This window comes from Bos grunniens, chromosome 3 (assembly GCF_055505025.1).
Source record: "Bos grunniens cultivar Pamir isolate PY7600 chromosome 3, Bosgru_T2T1.0, whole genome shotgun sequence".
NCBI lineage: Eukaryota > Metazoa > Chordata > Mammalia > Artiodactyla > Bovidae > Bos > Bos grunniens.
This window is the reverse complement of record NC_141167.1, coordinates 103,408,924-103,431,645: the sequence shown is the minus strand read 5'-3', so window position 1 is coordinate 103,431,645 and position 22,722 is coordinate 103,408,924. Positions and strand designations below refer to the sequence as shown.

The window sequence follows — 22,722 nt, the reverse complement described above, 5'->3', positions numbered from 1 at the left end:
CTCTGATTTCCTTGCAAGGCAGCAGGTTTAGACAAAGGTGGTTCTATATTCAGTTTGATTCTCATCCTTAGGCTTTGGATAGATACTGGTAAATGGTTGCTAAACCCAGTGAAGGCACTCATCAGGGACAAATCTTTGAGAATGGGTATTGTTGGTTTGGGGGTAACAAAAAGGACATCTAATGTCTGCTTGCTTTCATACCAAAGGTGAGAGGTAAATAAGACAAGGGGATTGAATGCTGGTGCCAATGGTGACATGTTTGTTTTAAGGTTGGCCTGTCTTCCTCCCCTTCCAGTCTTCCTTAGTCAGTCCCTAAGGCTCAGCAAAAAAAATCACATTGGCACAAATATCTTCTACTTGGTTTTCTACTCAGTTACAATATATGGAGCAACTAAAACAAGATGGCCATGCTATACAGCCTTTCTTGTGTCAAAATAATCAGATGCAATTAATATAATAATAATGTTTTACCAAAATCAATCATTTTAAGATATATTTGAAATATAAATAATTCGTCCCATTCTTTGGGATTTTAAATGTATAATGATTCAGTGGGGAATATATGTCTATTATCACAGAAAGAAAACACTACATGGCTAAGGTAACTACACTTTCCACAACCTTGGTCTACTTTACAGGAGGTGTTCACATTTATTATCATTATTAGACTCATCATCGCACCCATTGATTAGCATTCATCTTTGGTCTAATCTCTTAGCCATCCCAGCCAATCTGAATCACTCTCTTTCCTTAGTGACTACCCCTGGCTCTCTTAGAGTCAATACTGCAGTCACTAAGATACTGACACAATAGCCCTTAAAGGTTCGTTAATTTGCAAGACATGTCACTGTGCCTTTGTAGGTTTCTTATGCCCATCTTTAGTTGTACCTGTGACAGCTCTGGTTCATTGTACTTTCATATGAAAAGTTTTTTCTTTCCTTAAGGAGGAGAATGCTTCCTCCTTAACATAGCTATGAAGATAAGGGAGGGATTCAAACCTGGCAGTTTCTGTCTCCAGAGTAGACAATCTTAATTACCCTATTATTCTGCCCCCAATGTCTTAAAAACCTCCAGTGCTTTCACAGCTCATTCTCCCCTCCACACTAGCATTATCTCTTCTTCCTGGCAGACCACTAGATGCCTCTTGCATTCTATGAGCTCCTCTTAGTTGCCCTGCCTGAATTTACTGTGCCTGGACAGAGTACAGTCTCCACATCTCTGCTCATCATCAACCATCCTGAGTGATAGCAGATGACAACATTTCAGTGACTCATTCACTCAGAGTCACTGCAGAGGAACAAGGGACTGATGCCCCAAAACTCTGACCTCCAGCCTGAGGACTCCCCAGATGTGTATTGCAACATCCTCTGTTGGTTTATGTTTATTTCACTACTTGCCTCCTGGCCCTACTACACTGTGAAATCTAAAGGTAGGGTAGCATCTTCCTTGTTTTTTAATCACCTTTGCCCAGCACAGCATGTTCTGTCATCTCAATATTAGTGGTTTGAAAAAAGTAATGATTTTTATAAATAAATGAATAAAAGAAAGAATGGCAGAGCCATAGGAAGACTGAGGAACATATTTGAACTGTGTTGGAAGTTCTTGGATTCCTTTTCTCCTCAAAACTCTTGACGCCATGGAGACTTCCCTGGTGGTCCAGTGGTTAACAATCTGCCTTCCAATGAAGGGGATGTGGGTTTGATCCATGGTCAGGAAACCAAGATTCCATGTGCCTCAGGGCAACTAAGCCCACATGCCAGAATTACTGAGCTCTTACCTTCTGGAGCCCACGTGCCACAGCTAGAGGGAAGCCCATGTGCTGCAGCTAGAGTATATGTGACCCACATGCCACAGCTAAGATTGGATTCAGCCAAATAAAGTAATAAATATTTTTTAAAAAAGAAAAAAAACTCTCAACGCCATGGAGATGCAAAGGGCCTGCAAAGGGATTAGAGATGTAAGAAGCTTTCCCTTAAATAAGACTTGCCACTCTTACCCTCTCCAACTCCCATCCATTTTTCTGCCTGCAAATTGAAATAGGAAAAGACCTCCAAGGTTTGGTCTCTTCTCTCTGGAGTCAGGTTCCCTCCATTTAATTTAGTTTCTATTTCCCTACTCCTTTTTGTTCAGAAATTTTCCCTAAGTTGTGGTCTCAGAACCACAAGCACTGAAATAAAGTCATTTTTAAAAGTTGATGTAGTCACATACAATTATTTGCCTTTTTACTACCTCTAGAGGCAATAAACAGAGAAGGCAATGGCAACCCACTGCAGTACTCTTGCCTGGAAAATCCCATGGACGGAGGAGCCTGGTAGGCTCCAGTCCATGGGGTCGCTAAGAGTCGGGGCATGACTGAGTGACTTCATTTTCACTTTTCACTTTCATGCATTGGAAAAGGAAATGGCAACCCATTTCAGTATTCTTGCCTGGAGAATCCCAGGGACAAAGGAGCCTAGTGGGCTGCCGTCTATAGGGTCACACAGGGTCGGACACGACTGAAGCGACTTAGCAGTAGCAGCAGCAGAGGCAATAAAATCCCCCCAAGATGTCAAGGAACAAAACTAAGAGTATCAAGTCCCTGCCAAAGGTCCCAGAAGTTCCTGCTCAGGGCCCCAGGCCCACCTGCTGTCCTTTCTGCTGAGCCTCTGCTCTCCGGGCTGCCACAGCTTCAAGAGGAAATTAGGATCATAAGAACTTTGGGAAAACACACCTTCAAATTGGCATTGAAGTTGTAAGGTAGTTTCTGGCTACCTATCCTGATTTTATCTGTTTGTAAGACATATATTAAGTTAATCTTAAAAAAAAGCATTCCAATATACATTATGTGCAGCAAATACTGTTTGATTCCACTTATATGAGGTATCTAGAATAGTCAAATTCGTAGAGTCAGAAAGTACATTGGTAAGTGCCAAGGGCCAGGGGTGGGGGTGGGGAGAAGGAATGGGGACTTACTGTTTAATGGGGACAGAGTTTCACTTTAGCAAGATAAAAAGATTCAGGAGATGGGTGATGGTGAGAGTTTCACAACAAAGTGAAGGTACTTAGTGCCACTGAACTGTACAGTTTAATATGGTCAAAGTAGTATGTTCTACATTTTGTGACTTTTACTTCAGTAAAAAAAAAATTTTTTTCCTTTTAAAGAGGGCTTCCCTGGTGGTCCAGTGGTTAAGAATTTGCCCTGGAATGCAAGGGACACAGGTTTGATCCCTGGTCTGGGAAGATCCAACATGCCATTAGGCAACTAAGCCCTCACGCCACAACTACTGAGCTCATGAGCTACAACTACTGAAGCCCATGTGCCTAGACCATGTTCTCTGAAATGAGAGAAGCCAAAGAGAAGCTCACACACTACAACTAGAGTGTACCGCCTACTCACAACTAGAGAAGGTTGAGGTGTAGCAATGAAGACCCAGTGCAACCAAAAATAAACAAGTAAAATTATTAAAGGAAGAAAAAGAAAGACTCAGCTGCTTGCCATGGAAGGAATTGTGGGGGTGGGAGGAGCCAGAACTGAGCAGCAACTGTGAGTTGTAAGCAAAGGATTTTTCGTTTGTTGATTCATCCTTGACTGCCGATATGAAACGTCCAAAATACACTCCAAGGAGTTAAACTTGAGATCCTGCATCTCCTGTTCCTATAATTACCAATTGTAATGACTAAGTCATGAAACTGTCCCAAGGTTCATTCAGTCACACCTGCCTCTATTTCCTTGATGTTTCTGGGCCATAGGAAGCCAAGGCTCCTCGGGATGGGTCTCCTGAGATTGCTGACTCTCAGGGAGTTGCCCAGGTACTCTGGGGGAAGTGACCAGGCCATGACCTTATGACTGTTCTCTGTCATCACAGGATGTCAGCTCTGCTTGTGGGGCTTGCAAAGCACCTGATCTCATGAGAAAAAGAAGGGGTGAGAGACAGGAGCAACTCATCAGGGTGGAGGTGAGATTAATGAGCTCTGTCTCCAGGTCTTCTGTGGAATCATCCAAGACAGGCAGATGGGGATGGGGCTAGGGCAAAGCCTGGGTGAGAGTTCTCCACTGATGTTTCATGAAGGACATGGAAAACTGCCCATTGACAGTCATTGACAAGGATAGTTTGACCCTTTGAAACTATCCCAAAATGTGTGACTTGTGTTACTTTTTCACAAATTGCTCCCTCCTCACTCCTCCACTATCACACCCACTCCCCTACATTCCATGCCTAAGCCCTACCCCCACCAATGACTCAGGGTTGCCATTCATGGTGGAGAAATGGCTTCCATGCTTACTTCTTTCAGAACAAGCCTTGCATCTGATCACCACAACATACAGAGATATAAACATTCATTCATTTTTGCAGCAAAGTCTAAACCCCAACAGCTTATTTTTGATGTGCCCCATGGCACTTGAATTCTGTACAGGGACCATTACAGCTGGCATGGGCTCCCCTGATAGCTCAGTTGGTAAAGAATCTGCCTGCAATTCAGGAGACCCCAGTTCAATTCCTGGGTCAGGAAGATCTGCTGGAGAATGGATAGGCTACCCACTCCAGTATTCTTGGGTTTCCCTTGTAGCTCAACTGGTAAAGAATCCATCTGCAGTGCAGGAGACCTGGGTTCAATCCCTGGTTTGAGAAGATCACTTGGAGAAGGGAAAGGCTACCCACTCCAGTATTCTGGCCTAGAGAATTCCGTGGACTGTATAGTCCAAGGGGTCACAAAGAGTTGGACACAATTGAGCAACTTTCACTTTCATAGCTGATATAAATAATTCTTAAATGTTTGCTCAGTCTGCTAGAGTCTCCCTTAAGGAAGATATCATGCCCTCTTTCTCACTGCTCTATTCCTATGCTGATCATGGGGTTCAGTTCAGTCACTCAGTCATGTCTGACTATTTGCGACCCCATGAACCACAGCATGCCAGGCCTCCCTGTCCATCACCAACTCCTGGAGTCCACCCAAACCCATGTCCGTTGAGGCCATGATGCCATCCAACCATCTCATCCTCTATCGTCCCCTTCTCCTCTTGCCCTCAATGTTTCCCAGCATCAGGCTATTTTCAAATTAGTCAGCCCTTTGCATCAGGAGGCCAAAGTATTGGAGTTTCAGCTTTAACATCAGTCCTGCCAATGAACACCTAGGACTGATCTCCTTTAGGATGGACTGGTTGGATCTCCTTGGAGTCCAAGGGACTCTTAAGAGTCTTCTCCAACACCACAGTTCAAAAGCATAAATTCTTCAGCGCTCAACTTTCTTTATAGTCCAACTCTCACATCCATACATGACCACTGGAAAAACCATAGCCCTGACTAGATGGACCTTTGTTGACAAAGTAATGTCTCAGCTTTTTAATATGCTGTCTAGGTTGGCCATAACTTTCCTTCCAAGGAATAAGTGTCTTTTTAATTTCATGGCTGCAATCACCATCTGCAGTGATTTTGGAGCCCAGAAAAATAAAATCAGCCACTGTTTCCACTGTTTCCCCATCTACTTGCCATGAAGTGATGGGATCATGGTTATTGGCCTATAATTGTTACTGAGAAAAGAGCAGACCCAGATTGCTGTCAATAAGCTGCCCTAGATCTAACAGTTAAGCTATATATTCTCCGGTCCAATAAAAACAAGTTCAGAAAACATCAGACAGTCAACTCTGTGACCATGAGGGAGTAAGATAAAAACAAGAACCCTCTAAGAACGAAGAAAACAAGATGGTGGCCAAACCACAAAAATGACCAGCATCCCCTTTTCTCAGCCAACATAAACAAATGCTCCTTCTCTATGAATTAGATCTTTCAGTTCACTTCACTCACTCAGTCATGTCCCACTCTTTTCGACCCCATGGACTGCAGCATGCCAGGCTTCCCTGTCCTTCACTATCTCCCAGAGCTTGCTCAAACTTATGTCCATTGAGTCTATGATGCCATCGAACCATCTCATCCTCCTGTTATCCCGTTCCCCTCCTGCCTTCAGTCTTTCCCAGAATCAGGGTCTTTTCCAATGAGTCGGCCCCTCCCATCAGGTGGCGAAAATACGGGAGCTTCAACTTCATCATCAGTCTTTCAGATGAATATTCAGGGTTGATTTACTTTAGGATTGACTAGTTTGATCTCCTTGAAGTCCAAGGGACTCTCAAGAGTCTTCTCCAACACCACAGTTTGAAGGCATTAATTCATCGGCAGTCAGCTTTCTTTATAGTCCAACTCTCACATCCAGACATGACTTCTGGAAAAACCATAGTTTTGACTATACTTTGTCAAAAGGATCTTTGTCAGTGAAGTAATGTCTCTGCTTTTTAATATGCTGTCTAGATTGGTTGTAGCTTTTCTTCCAAGGAGCAAGTGTCTTTTTAATTTTTCATGGCTGCAATAGCCATCTGCAGTGATTTTGGAAGCCAAGAAAATAAAGTCTGTCACTGTTTCCATTGTTTCCCCATCTATTTGCCATGAAGTGATAGGACTGGATGCCATGATCTTAGTTCTTTGAATGTTGAGTTTTAAGCCAATTTTTCACTCTCCTTTTTCATCTTCATCAAGAGGCTCTTTAATTCCTCTTCACTTTCTGCCATAAGGGTGGTGTCATCTGCATATCCGAGGTTATTTATATTTCTCTCAGAAATCTTGATTCCAACTTGTGCTTCATCCAGCCTGGCATTTAACAGGATGTACTCTGCATATAAGTTAAATAAACAAGGTGACAATATACAGCCTTGACATACACCTTTCCTAATTTGGAACCAGTCTGTTTTTCCATGTCTGATTCTTACTGTTGCTTCTTGATCTGCACACAGATTTCTCAGGAGGCAGGTAAGGTGGTCTGGCATTCCTATATCTTTAAGAATTTTCCACAGATTATTGTGATCTACACAGTCAAAGTCTTTAGTGTAGTCAATAAAGCAGAAGTAGATGCTTTTCCGAAATCCTCTTGCTTTTTCTGTGATCCAACAGATACTGGCAATTTGATCTCTGGTTCCTCTGCCTTTTCTAAATATAGAATGAACAACTAAAAGTTCTTGATTCACATAATGTAGAAGCCTACCCCTGGGAGAATTTTGAGCCTTACTTTGCTATCCTGTGAGATGAGCGCAATTGTGCGATAGTTTGAACATTCTTTGGCATTGTGTTTCTTTGGGATTGGAATGAAAACTGACCTTTTTCCAGTCCAGTGGCCACTGCTGAACTTTCCAAATTTGCTGGCATATTGAGTATAGCACTTTAATGGCATCATCTTTTAGGATTTGAAATAGCTCAACTGGAATTCCATCACCTCCATTAGCTTTGCTCGTAGTGATGCTTCCCAAGGCCCACTTGACTTCACACTCCAGGATGTCTGGCTCTAGATACGTGGCCACACCATCATGGTTATCTGGGTCATTAAGAACTCTTTTCATACAGTTCTTCTTCATATCTTTTGCTTCTTCTAGGTCCATATCATTTCTGTTCTTTATTGTGACCAGCTTTGCATGAAAAGTTCCCTTGGTGTCTCTAATTTTCTTTAAAAGATCTCTAGTAGTTCCCATTCTATTGTTTCCCTCTGTTTCTTTGCACTGATCACTTAGGAAGGCTTTCTTATCTCTCCTTGCTATTCTTTGGAACTCTGCATCCAGATGGATATATTTTTCCTTTCCTCCTTTATCTTTCACTTCTCTTCTTTTCTCAGCTATTTATAAGGTCTCCTCAGGCAACCATTTTGTCTTTTTGCATATCTTTTACTTGGGGATGGTTTTGATCACCACCTCCTGTTCAGTGTTACAAACCTCAGCCCATAGTTCTTGAGGCACTCTGTCAATCAACTCTAATCCTTTGAATCTACGTGTCACTTCCACTGTGTAATTGTAAAGGATTTGATTTAGGTCATACCTGAATGGATAGTGGTTTTCCCTATTTTCTTCAATTTAAGTCTGAATTTTGCAATAAGAAGTTCATGATCTGAGCCACATGCAGCTTCCAGTTTTGTTTTTGCTGACTCATAGAGCTTCTCCATCTTCTGCTGCAAAGAATATAATCAATCTGATTTCAGTATTGACCACCTGGTGATGTCCATGTGTAAAGTTGTCTCTTATGTTGTTGGAAGTGGGTGTTTGCTTCCAGTGTGTTCTATTGGCAAATCTCTACTAGCCTTTGCCCTGCTTCATTTTGTACTCAAGGCCAAACTTGTCTGTTACTCCAGGTATCTTTTGACTTCCTACTTTTGCATTTCAGTACCCTATGATGAAAAGGCTTCCCTGCTAGCTCAGAGGTTAAAGCATCTGCCTGCAATGCGCAAGAGCTGGGTTCGATCCCTGGGTTGGGAAGATCCCCTAGAGAAGGAAATGGCAACCCACTCCAGTATTCTTGCCTGGAAAATCCCATGGACAGAGGAGCCTGGTGGGCTACACTTCATGGAGTAGCAAAGAGTTGGACACAACTGAGCGACTTCACTTTCACATGATGAAAAGGACATCTTTTGGGGGGGCATTAGTTCTAGAAAGTCTTGTAGGTCATCATTGAACTATTCAACTTCAGCTTCTTTGGCATTAGTGGTTGGGGCATATACTTGGATTACCATGATATTGAATGGTTTGCCTTGGAAATGAACAGAGATCAGTCATTTCTGAGACTGCACCCAAGTACTACACTTTGGACGCTTTTGTTAACTATGGGGACTACTCCATTTCTTCTAAGGGATTCTTGCTCGCTGGACTCTTTTGTTGACTATGGATTCTTGCTCGCAGTAGTAGATAGAGTGATCATCTGAATTAAATTCACCTATTCCAGTCCATTTTAGTTCACTGATTCCTAAAATGTTGATGTTCACTCTTGCCATCTCCTGTTTGACCACTTCCAGTTCATCTTGATTCATGGACCTAACATTCCAGGTTCCTATGCAATATTGTTCTTTACAGCATCAGAATTTACCTCCATCACCAGTCTCATCCACAACTGGGCATTGTTTTTGCTTTGGCTCAGCTTCTTCATTCTTTCTGGAGTTCTTTCTCTTCTCTTCTCCAGGAGCATATTAGGCACCTACCAACCTGAGGTATTCATCTTTCAGTGTCATATCTTTTCATACTATTCAACTCAATTCCATAATGTCTAACTCAATTAGCCTTTAGCCTTGTCCCATTGCTCTTGTTTTCTCACTAAAAATTATTAAGATACCCTATCACAGAAGTACCTCTGTTTTCTTATAGCACCCAATCCAAAAGAAAGCTTCATTTCCTTGAACCCTTGGACTTCCCTTGTGGCTCAGCAGGTAAAGAATCCACCTGCAATGCGGGAGACCTGGGTTCAATCCCTGGGTTGGGAAGATTCCCTGGAGAAGGGAAACGTTACTCACTCCAGTATTCTGGCCTGGAGAATTCCATGGACTGTACAGTCCATGGGGTCGCAAAGAGTCGGACATGACTCAGCAACTTTCACTTCACTTGAGCCCTACACCAAAATTACCTAACACGAGCCCAAATTCTTTAGCGAGCACATCTTAATATTTCCCCATCATGTACTATATCATTGCAGCAAGCCAATCAACACAACTTTGTTCTACTGTATGTGTACTCCTGGTGGTCTTTGCATGGGGAATATAGATGATGCTCAACAGAAGTTTATTAAGTAAAGGAAATGACTTAAAGGAGAAGGAATTACATAGGAGAGTTGGTGGGACAGTTAGTAAGGGGAAGGGACTCAAGGCAAATATCAACCTGTAAGAAGAAAGACAAAAGGTGGTGTCTCCATCCAAAGTCACAGACCAGGAACCATGATGGACATTTTAGAAGATCTGAGCTCCCTAGGAGCATGCCATCATTAGAATGGCCATTTTCATATCTTGCATTCTGATAGCCTCCATCACCAGCAAAACCAGGAAAGCTGGCTAGGAGGTTTTTGATACTGTATGTCCCACTTCTGTATTATCACTAGTCTCATATGAGAAAGGACCAATATCACCATTCACTAGTAATTCCTTCCAATGCACCATCAATTGGTGGGTCCTCAACAATGTGAGGACCCACACAATGTGAGGACTCCAGCACAGTCCTAGGGCTAAGCCTACTTATCCCCTCAGCAAGAGATGCCTTCTTAAGGCAGGAGAATATCAGCACAGAAGGTCAGTGCCAGCTCTGACCCTTCCCCATTCCCTCATCCCCAAGTTACTATTCTTTATGTACCACTTCAATTCATTCTGCCATACACAACTCAAAATAAAATAGGGAACCCCCAGGCTTTAAAGTAGGTAAGCTGTAAAGTGCAAATCTGTATAGGGACTTTTGTACCTAAAAGCAATAAAATACAGAAAATAATCACACATATTTACCATAAAAATATTTCATTTAAAAATGTGTTTAATTTAAATATAAATAATTAAATTTCTGTTGTACTTCTGACTGTATTCTTTTGGAAACAAACAGCAAAATGCAGCTATTGTGATAGTAGAGATGAAATCAATGGCAAATTCACCTCTAGTACTTGAAAAAAAAATCCAGTGGGGGGGCTTCCGTGGTAAAGAATCCTCTGCCAATGTGGGAAACCTGAGTTTGATCCCTGCTCCAGGAAGATCCCACATGCCATGGAGCAAATAAGCTTTTACATGTGTACTCAGTTGCTCAGTCACGTCTGACTTTTTGGGACCTTATGGACTATAGCCTGCCAGGCTCCTCTCTCCATGGAATGTTTTAGGCAAGAATACTGGAGAGGGTTGCCATTCCTCCCTCTACGGGATCTTCCTGACCCAGGGATTGAACCTGCATCTCCTGCATCATCTGCATTGACAGTGGATTCTTTACCACTGAGCCACCTGGAAAGCCCAACTATGCCTGAGCACCACAACTACTGAACCTGGGCTCTAGAGTGCAGGGGCTGCAACTGCTGAAGCCCGCGCAGCCTGGAGCCTGTGCTCTGCAACAAGAGAAGCCACTGCAATGAGAAGTCAGCACACAGCAACCAGACAGCAGCCCCTGCTCGCCACAACTAGAGAAAAAGCTACACAGGAACGAAGACCCAGCACAGCCACAAAACCAAATAGATAAATAAAATCATTTTTAAAATGCAATGGGAAAATGGGATTCAGATTTTTATACAAAATCATCATATACAAACCTGAGAAACTCTCGGATCTGTTCCACTAAATGTGATGTATATAATATCACCATCATCATCAGCCTCATCAACAGCATCATATTGGACAAATCATCTGCATGACTCTCATCAATCACATGAAGCATTTCACACTAGGAGATCATTTTATTTCTTATAATCAATATCATTGTATCTCACAGGAAACTAACTATGGACAAACTGGATTTTTCTCACAAGTATGAGTCTTGTGATCTCAACTATTGTGCGTCCTTTTGATACTTAAACTGCTCATTTATATAATTCTGTCTTAGTTCTCTTAAGGGGTCTCTCTGCACCCCACCCTACATCTGTTGCCCAACACATCTCATCCCCAGGGTCCAGTGGTCTCAGACCACTCAATATCTCCAGATGTCAGGAGGTAATTACATCTGAAAACATCATTACCCTTGGAAATATGCAGAAACAAGACAGTGGCATTTGGAGACAACTGTATCACAGGACAAATCACACGGTATCAGACATATGTTTTGTTTCTGTGAAGTCTGTCCACTTAAACTTGAAATGTTCAAGGTCAGGAAATATGTCACATATATGTCTACATCCTCACATTTCTTCATTCAGCAAAGATGCAAGAGGCAGAGCTGAAATTAAAGCATCTGAGCTGCATGAATGAAAGGAGAAACGGCAGGTCCCCAACACACCTGAGTCGTCATCCACATTTCCTGATTCCCTCTCACCTGACATCTTGGCAAGGATGCAGGAAGAAGCTGGAAAGCCAGGATGGGAGTGTGTGTCACCCTCCCCCTGATTGTGAAAGCAGCAGGATGCTCCGGCGGTGCATCACACACCCAGCGCAGGATAAAAGGGCCCCTGCCTTGGGCTCCACATCCACATCTTCCTCAGGAGCATCCTTCTGCCTCCACTGCAGCGGTGAGTGACTGGAGGGGACAGAGCCTCAGCAGGGAGTGTGGCGGAGACAAACTCGGGGTTGGTGGGGAAGAGAGAAGCAGAGGTGTCTGTGGAGACAGCAAGAAGGGGACTTTGGAGAGCAGTTGGGGGCAGGGCAGGGGACAGTGAGCAACAACTTGTGTGGGAGGAATCAGGGTCTGGGACACACGAGAGCCCTGGCTCTCAGCATCCCCCCAGTCATCATTCCGAAACACATACACACACAGACATCCTCCAGGGGTCACTTCCCAGTGGGGTGTACTTGCCTCCGTGTTTCTATGGGGCCCACTTAGAGGATGACAGCATGGTTCTAGGAAGGAGTAGAGAGTGAGGGAACTGTCTTGCCAGGTCAGTTGAACTTGAGATCCATTTCCGCTTTCCTCCTGAATATCACAGCTCAGGAGGTAGCTGGGATTAGAAGCATAGGCCCTAGTAAGACCGCTCACAGAGGAGACACTGACCTGGAGCTTGTGCACTGATCTTTTCTCCTTGAATGTGTCCAGGCTCACTGACTTCCCGCTGAGATGTCCTGCCAGCAGAACCAGCAGCAATGCCAGCGCCCTCCCAAGTGCCCTTCCCCCAAGTGCCCCCCAAAGAGCCCAGCACACTGTCTGCCTCCAGCCTCCTCAGGCTGCGCCCCCAGCTCTGAGGGCGGCTGCTGCCTGGGCTCCCACAGGCGCCGCAGGTCCCACCGCTGCCGGCGCCAGAGCTCCGACTCCTGCGATGGTGATGGTGGTCTGCAGTCCGGGCGCTCTGGCTGTGGCCAGGGATCTGGAGGCTGCTGCTGACCTGGCCTCCTGATGCTGAGACACGTGATTTCAGAGGAAACAAGAATCCAAAGCCTTTGTCAGCCTAGTGTTTTCCTTCCCAACACCCCAGTCTCTGAGCCCTTGGCCATTGCTGAGATGCTCCTGGAGAGCGGCTGAGCCCTCCACAGTGGATCTTGCTATCCACTCTCCAGGAGCCCACTGGATACCCACCTCATCTCTGCTGGAAATTATAGTATCTGCCCCCTTGATTGTCATCACCCCTGTCTGATCCTATGAAAGAATAAAGTTTTTGTTTCCTCTGCATCCTAGACTGTCTGTGACTTTGCTGCAGGGCAGGCTGTTCTGTGGGAGAAGAAAATGGCAAACCACTCCAGTATTCTTGTCTAGGAAATCCCATGGACAGAGGAGTCTGGCAGGCAACAATCCATGGGATCACAAAAGATTTATTTGGGCTTCCCTGGTGGCTCAATGGTAAAGAATCCATCTGCCAATGCAGGAGATGCCAGTTCGATCCTGGGTCCGGGAAGATCCCCTGGAGAAGGAAATGGCAACCCGCTCCAGTATTCTCACCTGGGAAATCCCACAGACAGAGGAGCCTGGTGGGCTACAGTCCTTGGGGTCGAAAGAGTTGGACATGACTGAGCAGCTAAGCAACGATAGCAGGCTGCTCTGTGAGTCTCTCTCCTCTCTGCTCCTCCAGCCACCACCACTTTGCATAAGGAATAATACACTGATTCTAGATCAGAAAAATTAATAGCTCCAACTCCTCCAAAAGGGCTTGTAGGAAAACTTTATGTTGGTTCATGAAGGGGAGAGGGGTTACTGGTTTTGATCCCACACCAATGAAAGGCCTTACTGCCCACTAAGTAATGGTGTGAAAAGTGCTCTGACTCCGAAGCAGACTTCTCAGGGAGGTGACCACCACCACCAGAATGTGAAAGGCAATTCCAGGATCCCCATTGAAGAGACAGGGATTGGGAGCTGAAGAATCCAAAATCAGCAGAAAAGTTGTTGAGAGACCAGGGGAGGAATGGAAGCCCTAACGGGTAACTACTAATTCAATTTCTTCAGTAAAGATCTGGGGGCAATTAAATGGTGAAAGTGAAAACTGGAGTGGTTCTAGATGTGGAGAAATAGGATGCGGACTCTGCATGTAAACATCTGACCTAAGAAAATTTGGAAAAAGAGAAAAGTGATAGTGGGAGATGGCCCTGGTTTTGAAAATGAAAATAATCATAAGATCAAATATTCATTTAGCACCTACTGTGAGCCAGGCATAGTTTTAATTGTTTGGCATACAGATCCTCAAATGCTTCTGACAAGACTTGGATGTCGGTTCTCTCTCAGCTATGGACACAAAACCATATTGTGTTTTTGTGTTATTGTGTTATTGCATGTTTCCTTAACTTGCCAAGGTCACACAATTTGGCAGCAGGGCCTTCAGTGCAACCAACGTATTACCCTGATTTGCTTCAAAGCAAGTAATAGGGGACTTCCCTGGTGGTCTAGTGATTAAGAATCTTCCTGCCAATGCTTGGGGCCTGCGTTTTATCCCACATGCCTTGGCGCCACAGCTACTGAGCCGATGCCCTGGAGTCCAAGCTCCACAACAGGAGAAGACGTTGCAGTGAGAAGACCATCACTGCTGCTGGAGAGTAGTCCCCACTATCTGCAACTAGAGAAAGCCTACACGCAGCAATGAAGACTCAGTGACGCCATGAATAAATAAGCAGCAACTAACAGAATGCTTTCTAAACTACTTTTTTCCAATCCAGCTGTGTTTAATATTGCTTTTTTAACTCTATATCACTAAGATTCCAAACCACATAAGTCATAGCTGCAAGAGCACCCATCTGGGGAAGGAAGGTGCTCTTCCCAATTTTAAAAGAAAGTCCAGCCATTGAACAACTGACCACGTCTCCTTATCGCCTATGGAAATCACCTCTTTACATGAGGATCAAGACTACAGATTGTGAAATAACGGAAAATCAGAAATGATCAGCCAGATTTGAGCCAAGATAGTTCTTAAAAAAAAACAAACAAAAAAAAACTAAAAAACCAATAAGACATCATAGAATTCCACTGCTAGGTATATACCCAAAGAATTGAAAACAGGGACACAGACACTCATGCAACTTTGTTCATAGCCGCACTTTGCAAGCTAGCAAAATGGTGGAATAAACCCCAGTGTCCATCAACAGATGAATGGATATACATCTAAAAATGGTTAAAATGGTAAAATTTATGCTATGTGTATTGTACCACACACACAAAAAATAATACAGTGTTTCCTACACACTAATGAATTCCATTCTGAGTACATTCATTTAAGTCCAATTTGTTTATAAGTCCAAGAAAGTTACCCTAACTACCCAACTAACAAAATTGGCTATATAGTACCATAGTTTAATAGGTTTATAATGCTTTTCACAAAAATGGTACATAAAAAAGAAACAAACACAAAAAATAAAACATTTTACATTTTATAGTACAGTACCTTGTAAACTACAATAGTACAGTACAATGGCTAGCATATAGGAGTGGGCATTGAGTGAATAGGCAAGAAGAGTTACTGACTGAAGGACAGAGAGGAGCTGGGAGATGGTAGAGCTGAAGGATTGTCAGCAATAAGAGACAAAGGGCAGGCTGCAATGTCACTTATGTCTGACGCTGACGGCACAGGCTCTGGTTCCTTGGTGGAACCAGATGCACATTTGCATCTTTGAAAGTTCACAACTTGAAGGTCCTTATGTAAGGAACTTACTGTAATATAGACATAATAGTGTCTGAACTAAAGCCAAACTGGCACAGTAAGTTCATAAAATTAAAAGATCTTTAAAGCCCTTAATGTGTCTGCAGCCATGAAATTAAAAGACACTTACTCCTTGGAAGGAAAGTTATGACCAACCCAGACAGCATATTAAAAAGCAGAGACATTACTTTGCCAACAAAGGTCTGTCTAGTCAAGGCTATGGTTTTTCCAGTAGTCATGTATGGATGTGAGTGTTGGACTATAAAGAAAGCTGAGTGCTGAAGAATTGATGTTTTTGAACTGTGGTGTTGGAGAAGACTCTTGAGAGTCCCATGGACTGCAAAGAGATCCAACCAGTCCATCCTAAAGGAGATCAGTCCTGGGTGTTCATTGGAAGGACTGATGTTCAAGCTGAAACTCCAATATTTTGGCCACCTGAAGAGGTGACGTGAAGACGTGAAGAGGTGACTCATTTGAAAAGACCCTGATGCTGGCAAAGATTGAGGGTGGGAGAAGCAGGGGACGACAGAAGATGAGATAATTGGATGGCATCATCGACTCAATGGACATGAGTTTGGGTAAACTCCGGGAGTTGGTGATGGACAGGGAGGCCTGGCGTGCTGCGATTCATGGGGTCGCAAAAAGTCACTCAGACATGACTGAGCGACTGAACTGAGCTGAAAGCCCTTGGGAAGTGGCAAACTAGAAATCAACTTTCTAGCACGTATGGAAATCCAGTTCTTTAGACGTTAGGAACAAAAAAAGTACCAAAGATAATTCACAAGATGGAATTCATGTCAGACTTACTCTGAAACACACAGCCCTGCTCGACTGGCTGACACAGGATTGTTTGAGGATGCAAACGGAGGTATGGGACTCACACTACAGCATGCTCTGGATCCACAGCGTGGACAGACTATTTGCTACCCAACTGCAAACAATTCTTAGGTAGTACTCAGCCTTCATTGACTACATGAAAGCCTTTGACTGTGTGGATCACAACAAACTGTGGAAGATTCTTAGAGATGAGAATACCTCATTACCTGCCTCCTGAGAAACCTGTATGCAGGTCAAGAAGTGACAGTTAGGATTGGACATGGATCAATTGACTGGTTCAAAATTGGGAAAGGAGTACGTCAAGGCTGTATATTGTCACCCTGCTTATTTAATTTATATGGAGAGTACATCATGTGAAACCAGACTGGATGAAGCATAAGCTGGAATCAATATTTCCAGGAGAATATCAACAACCTCAGATATGCAGATGATACCACTCTAATGGCAGAAAGTGAAGAAGAACTAAAGAGCCTCTTGATGAAAGTGAAAGAGGAGAGTGAAGAAGCTGGCTTAAAACTCAACATTCAAAGAACTAAGATCATGGCATCTGGTCCCATCACCTCATGGCAAATAGATGGGGAAACAATGGAAACAGTGACAGACTTTATTTTCTTGGGCTCCAAAATCACTGAAGATGGTAAAACCGCAGCCATGAAATTAAAAGACACTTCCTCCTTGGAAGAAAAGCTATGAGCAACCTAGACAGCATATTAAAAAGCAGAGACATTACTTTGCCAACAAATGTCCATATAATCAAAGCTATAGATTCCCAGTAGTCACGTATGGATGTGAGAGTTGGACCATAAATAAGGCTGAGCACCAAAGAATTGATGCTTTCAAACTGTGGTGCTGGAGAAGACTGTTGAGAGTCCTTTGGACGGCAAGGAGATCAAACCAGTTAATCCTAAAGGAAATCAATCCTGAATATTCATTGGAAGGACTGACACTGAAGCTCCAATAAATACTTTGGCCACCTGATGCAAAGAGCCGACTCACTGGAAAAGACCCTGATGCTGGGAAAGATTGAAGGCAGGAGGACAAGGGGACAACAGAGGATGAGATGGTTGGATGGCATCACCGACTCAATGGACATGAGTTTGTCCATTCCAGGAGGTGGTGAAGGGCAGGGAAGCCTCGTGTGCTGCAGTCCATTGGGGTTGCAAAGAGTCGGACATGACTGAGTGACTGTACAACAACAACAACTCAGCCAGGAAGCACAGAGGATGCTGAGTTATGGTTCAGATAACACACTAACACACACATCACATAACACACTCATAAATACAGACACACTGATGTTCCAGGATAGAAAAACTTGGCCTCAGAGTAAGATATATTTCCAGTAGTTTGAGAATCCTGGTGTTTAGGAGACACCTGTGCAGCTTTCACAAACTTGGGGAAGACCTCAGTCTGGAAAAGTCCTCAGGTTTGGATGTGGTGGATGTGATGGATGTGATGGTGGTCAGTAGCCTTGCGAAGCAGTGAGGTGTTGCTGATAGGACACAATCCAGCCTTCCCCTTGGGCCCTCTCCAATCCAGGCTGCTCAGTGCTCTCCTCTTCACTCTGAACCCTCGTCCAGGAAGATGCTGGAGTGTGGGCATGAGGAGGATGCCACAGGCTGTGCCACACACAGCGTCACCAGGCCCATGAAAAAGAAAACTAAATACGAGGGACACCCCCAGTTCTGGTTGTCCCTGTACATGATTCTGACCTCTGCACTACAACCTTGACTTTATCACTTTAGAAGAGCCATTGTTCCCTTCCTAACCTCACATTCTATTTCTAGGATTCCTCACTTAATTTTTCACCTTTAATCTCCTTACTGCCTCCTCGTTCCTGGCTCTTTTCATTAGATACAGAGGCAGAAGGAGAGGGTGCAGAACAAAACATGATCATGCCAGAACAGAGGACAGGCATGGAGAACAGCCGAGAAGGGTCTGGCGCACAGCTCAGCGACTGAGTGGTCTGGGACAGAAATGACAACTACAGGCTGAGAGGTTAGGGAAAGAGAACAACCAAGGGTCACCCTTGACCTCGGGCTTTTTCCAGAGTGGACAGTGGTGTTATTTCATTTCTGAGCTGAAGGGTGACAGGACAAGGTGCTGATTCAAAGAAACAAGTGCAGCCTTAGACATGTAAACCTTTAAGTTTATGAGATTTTCAAGTGTGTAGAATGTTAGAGTCACTGCAGAGATACGGAAACTGTCTAAGAACTTTGGGGTCAAATATGTGTGTGTGCTTAGTTGCTCAGTCGTGTCCAACTCTTTTCAACCCCATGGTCTCTAGCCCACCAGCCTCCTATGTCCATGGGATTCTCCAGGCAGGAACACTGGAGTGCTTTGCCATACCCTCCTCCAGGGGATCTTCCCAACCCAGGGATCAAACCCAGGTCTCCTGTGTTGCAGGTAGATTCTTTACTGTCTGAGACACCAGGGAAGTCCATATATATAGAGTCAAATATATCCTGATTTAATTCCCAAATTCTGCTATTGTTTAAGTGTGAGCCTGGACAAATTGTTTAACTTCGCTGAGCTTCCAATCCTTTATCTCTAAGTGAATGATACTTTTAGCATCCCCCTCACAGTGAGTGAGGGTTGTGAAAAATAAATGAGATCAGTGTATCAAAAAACACAGTGTCAGACATCTCTGGTGGACCTGTGGTTAAGACTCCGCCTTCCAATACAGAAGGCTTGGGTTTCATTTCCGGTCCAGGAATTAAGATTCCACACGCCACATGGTGTGGCAAAAAAATAAAATAAAATAAAAGCACAGTGTCTAACACAGAGATAGCGTTTAGTAAAGAGTAGTTGGGCTTCCCAGGTGGCGCTAGTGGTAAAGAACCCACCTGCCAATGCAGGGGACATAAGAGATGCAGGTTCGAAATGGGTTTGATCCCTGGGTCGAGAAGATACCCTGAAGGAGGGCATGGCAACCCACTCCAGTATTCTTGCCCAAAGAATCCCATGGACAGAAGAGCCTGGTGGGCTACAGTCCATTCTCAAAGAGTTGGACACCACTGAAGCGATTCTCTTCCCCCTGATTTCCAAATTTCTGCATTGACACCAAGTCTCAGTTTCCAGTCCTGGAAGTTCCAAAGATATTTTGGGGTTCCCCATCCAGCCAACCCCTAAGCCCTAGGGAATCAGTGAGTCAACCTCCAAGAGAACTCACACAGCTTCTCCCTCCTCCTCATCCCCAGAGCCACGAGCCTCACTTGAGTCCTTCTCATGTTTTGCCAGGCAATGCCCCAGTCCATCTCTTTCCCTCCTCTCCTCTTTCCCATTGACCTAATGGCAGATAAGACTTTCCATGGCTCAGGTTAGCTCTCTCATCAAACCATCAGTGAGACTCCATGAAATAAAAACAGACTCATCATCATGTTCCAGGAAGAGAAAAGGGGTTAGTGTGGAGAACATGGTGAGGAATGGGGAGAGCAAGACTAGAGAGCAAGGCTGACAGGGCACCAATCACTGAGGACCTGGAGGCCAAGGTCGGGAGCTTGGGCTTTATTCCAAAAGCTATTGGAGTATTTTAAAGCACTCTAATCTTATCTACAATTTTCTTTATTGCTCAATAATTGGCTTCCTTGGAAAGGGGGGTAGAGACAAGAACAGAAGGAGCAGGGCATTAGAAGGCTTCCACAGCTCAAAGGAGATGCTTGTGACCAGGTGAGGCAGTGGAAAGCAGAGATGGAGAGATGCAAGCCAATTCAGGAACCATTTAGGAAGTGGACAAGACAGGAAATGTGGGCGGTTTGGGTTGGGAGGGGAGGGCGTCTAGGAGAGGAGAACAGTGGAGGGAGGATCCTCTCCCTTTTCTAAGTTCTAAATGGCAAGTGCTCTGGAGGGCTGGTGGTCCTCCTACAGGAGAGCCTCACTTTTGCAGCAACCACCCCTATGGTGATTCAAAGCCCAAGTGCTGTCCTGACTACATTTTTCGATAATCTGGAAAATTGCAGGGCAAGGGGAGGGGAAAGAAGAGTCCTCTGCCTATATATTTGATCAAAAAGTTCATTCAGATTTTTCTGTAAGATATTACAGAAACAAAATTTTTGGCCAACCTAATGAAACAGCCTATACCAGTCCCAGCGGGGGGAAAGGCCTGAATCCTCCGAAGGATGTGTGCCTCCCACAAAACAAGGCCAAGGCCCACAGTGCTCTCTCCAAGGCCCAGCCTTTCTGGCCTTACCTACCTCTAGCTCCATCTGTGGCTACGCCCTCTCTCGCCTGTGCTCAGGCTACCTGGGAGTATCTGTGGTTCTTGGAGGCCGTCCCACAGTTTGTATTGGCTTGTGCGACACAGAGCTTAGTCTGGAGTGCCCTTTGGCCCGGAAGAATTTTGCTCATCCTGCAGGACTCAGCCCAAATGTCGATTCCCTCACGAAATCAGTTCCTTTCTGATCCTCCACCCCTCCGCAACCCCCATGTTCAGTCAGAATTAGTGGTCCTACTATTGCATCTGTGACTGCTCATCGACCTCTCTCCTTCTCTAGAAAGTGAGCTCTGAGGACTTACTCACCTCCCTCTACTTATATTTCTACAATGTCCATCCCAGACCTCCTTACCCCTTATACTCACTTGCGCTTATGATGCTGAGCTGCTTGTTCTAACAGGACCAGAGTGGCACGGACCAGGTGAGGGGCCAGCAGCAGGCTGACTGCAGCCCTGTGTGTTGACTGCAATACATCTATGCTTTGAGGCCTCAGAAATCTCAGTGCCACATACGCTCCCAGAGCCACCCACAGGGATCCACACCAGCCCCAAAGCACAGGCTGGGATCTGTTCAGGGGCACAGAGTTCCAGGAAAAGGCAAAGACAGTAATGAGGAGCGTCGCTGAGCACAGGGAAAGGGAATCAGGGACTTCCCTATAGCTCAGATGGTAAAAAATCTGTCTGCAATGCACAAGACTTGGGTTCAATTCCTGGGTCAGGAAGATCCCCTGGAGAAGGAAATGGCAACCCACTTCAGTATTCTTGCCTGGAGAATTCCATGGACAGAGGAGCCTGGCCGGTTACAGTCCATGGGGTACATGATTAAGCAAATAACCAATACACACACTCAACGTCAGCTGACCTCAAGATCGCTGATGGAGAGCTGCAAGAGTGATAGAGCCACCTAGTGGCCACCTGAGGTGAGTGTTCCTCAGTCCCTCCCCCAAATCAGCTTCCAAATCAGTGGGAGCTGCCCTAACTGATCATGCAATTTGCAGCCCGAGCCGACAAAAATTACACCCATGGCAGATTCATGTCAATGTACGGAAAAACCAATACAATATTGTAAAGTTAAAAAAATAATAAAGTCACTCAGGTTGAAAAAAAATTATTCTAACAAAGTTTTAAAAAGAAAGCAACAGAACAAAAGCGTTTACGGTATTTATTCAATCACATTAATATTATTATATACTATTAGTCCTACATCATTCCTAGATAAGCACAAATGCAAAAAAGTAATAACATATGTGGGGTTCCCAGGTGGAGCCAGTGGTAAAGAACCCACTGCCAATGCAGGAGACATACGGGACTCGGGTTCGATCCCTGGATTGGGAAAACCCCTTAGAGGAGAGCATGGAAACCCACTCCAGTATTCTTGCCCTGGAGAATCCCACGGACATAGGAGGCTAGTGGGCTATAGTCCATAAAGTTGCAAAGAGTTGGAGACGACTGAAGCAACTTAGCATGCAAGCAATAACATATTAAGGAATAAAAAATATTTCTCAATTTTGAAAAATCAAGAAAGAACAAAGGCAATTAACAAAAGAATTGTAAGTGGCCAATATGTTCAACTTGCTTTGATAAACAAAAAAGTACTTTCCACCTGTCTTTTCGTAATTACCAGTTTCTAGACACTTGAGGTTGTGAAAAATGGATATACACATGGCAGTGGTAGTGGTCATTTTAACTGGTGTCCCCCAAAACTTAAAGTCATTGGATTTAACAAAATATGCAAGATAAATAAGAAAAATGCAATATGCTGTGTGTGCTATTTAAATCGATGAATTTTGTTGTTGCTGTTGTTAATGTGTGCCATTCTTTAGAGGAGCAATAAAGTAGAACTTGTTTCAACATTCAACAACAGAGGAACAGTTAATGAAAATATTGTGCATCACAAGATGGATGAACTATTGCTCCATCATTCAAACCGCCTTCAAAGATGGACACATTATCATGATGTATTATGAAAATGTAGCATATAAGGTATATACATGTTGTCAAATTTGCATTCACATTTGTGAAATTTTTCACATTTCCAAAGTTTTCAAAAGTCTAGCAAATATATATTACTTTAATTATAATAAAATAGCTTTATTTTTAAAAGAAAGTAATTAGGCAGAGTGAAAAGCCCAAGAATTAGGAGTCTTGATGCTGCCTGGCCCAGAGGAAGAAGGGGCTTAAG

General features: G+C 44.0%; 1 protein-coding gene across 1 annotated transcript; it reads left to right on the top strand.

Annotated features, from left to right (window-relative positions):
- Positions 1-11,881: 11,881 nt before the first annotated feature.
- LCE3D (late cornified envelope 3D) lies at positions 11,882-13,042 on the top strand. The gene is made up of 2 exons (XM_086394096.1): positions 11,882-11,951; positions 12,473-13,042. The coding sequence occupies exon 2, from the start codon at positions 12,494-12,496 to the stop codon at positions 12,755-12,757; it is 264 nt and encodes an 87-aa protein (XP_086250222.1). The 5' UTR covers positions 11,882-11,951; positions 12,473-12,493; the 3' UTR covers positions 12,758-13,042.
- The last annotated feature ends 9,680 nt before the right edge of the window (positions 13,043-22,722 follow it).

Bases quoted from the DNA above. Each gene is read 5' to 3' on its own strand.
- LCE3D (XM_086394096.1), top strand. From the start codon at position 12,494: ATGTCCTGCCAGCAGAACCAGCAGCAATGCCAGCGCCCTCCCAAGTGC.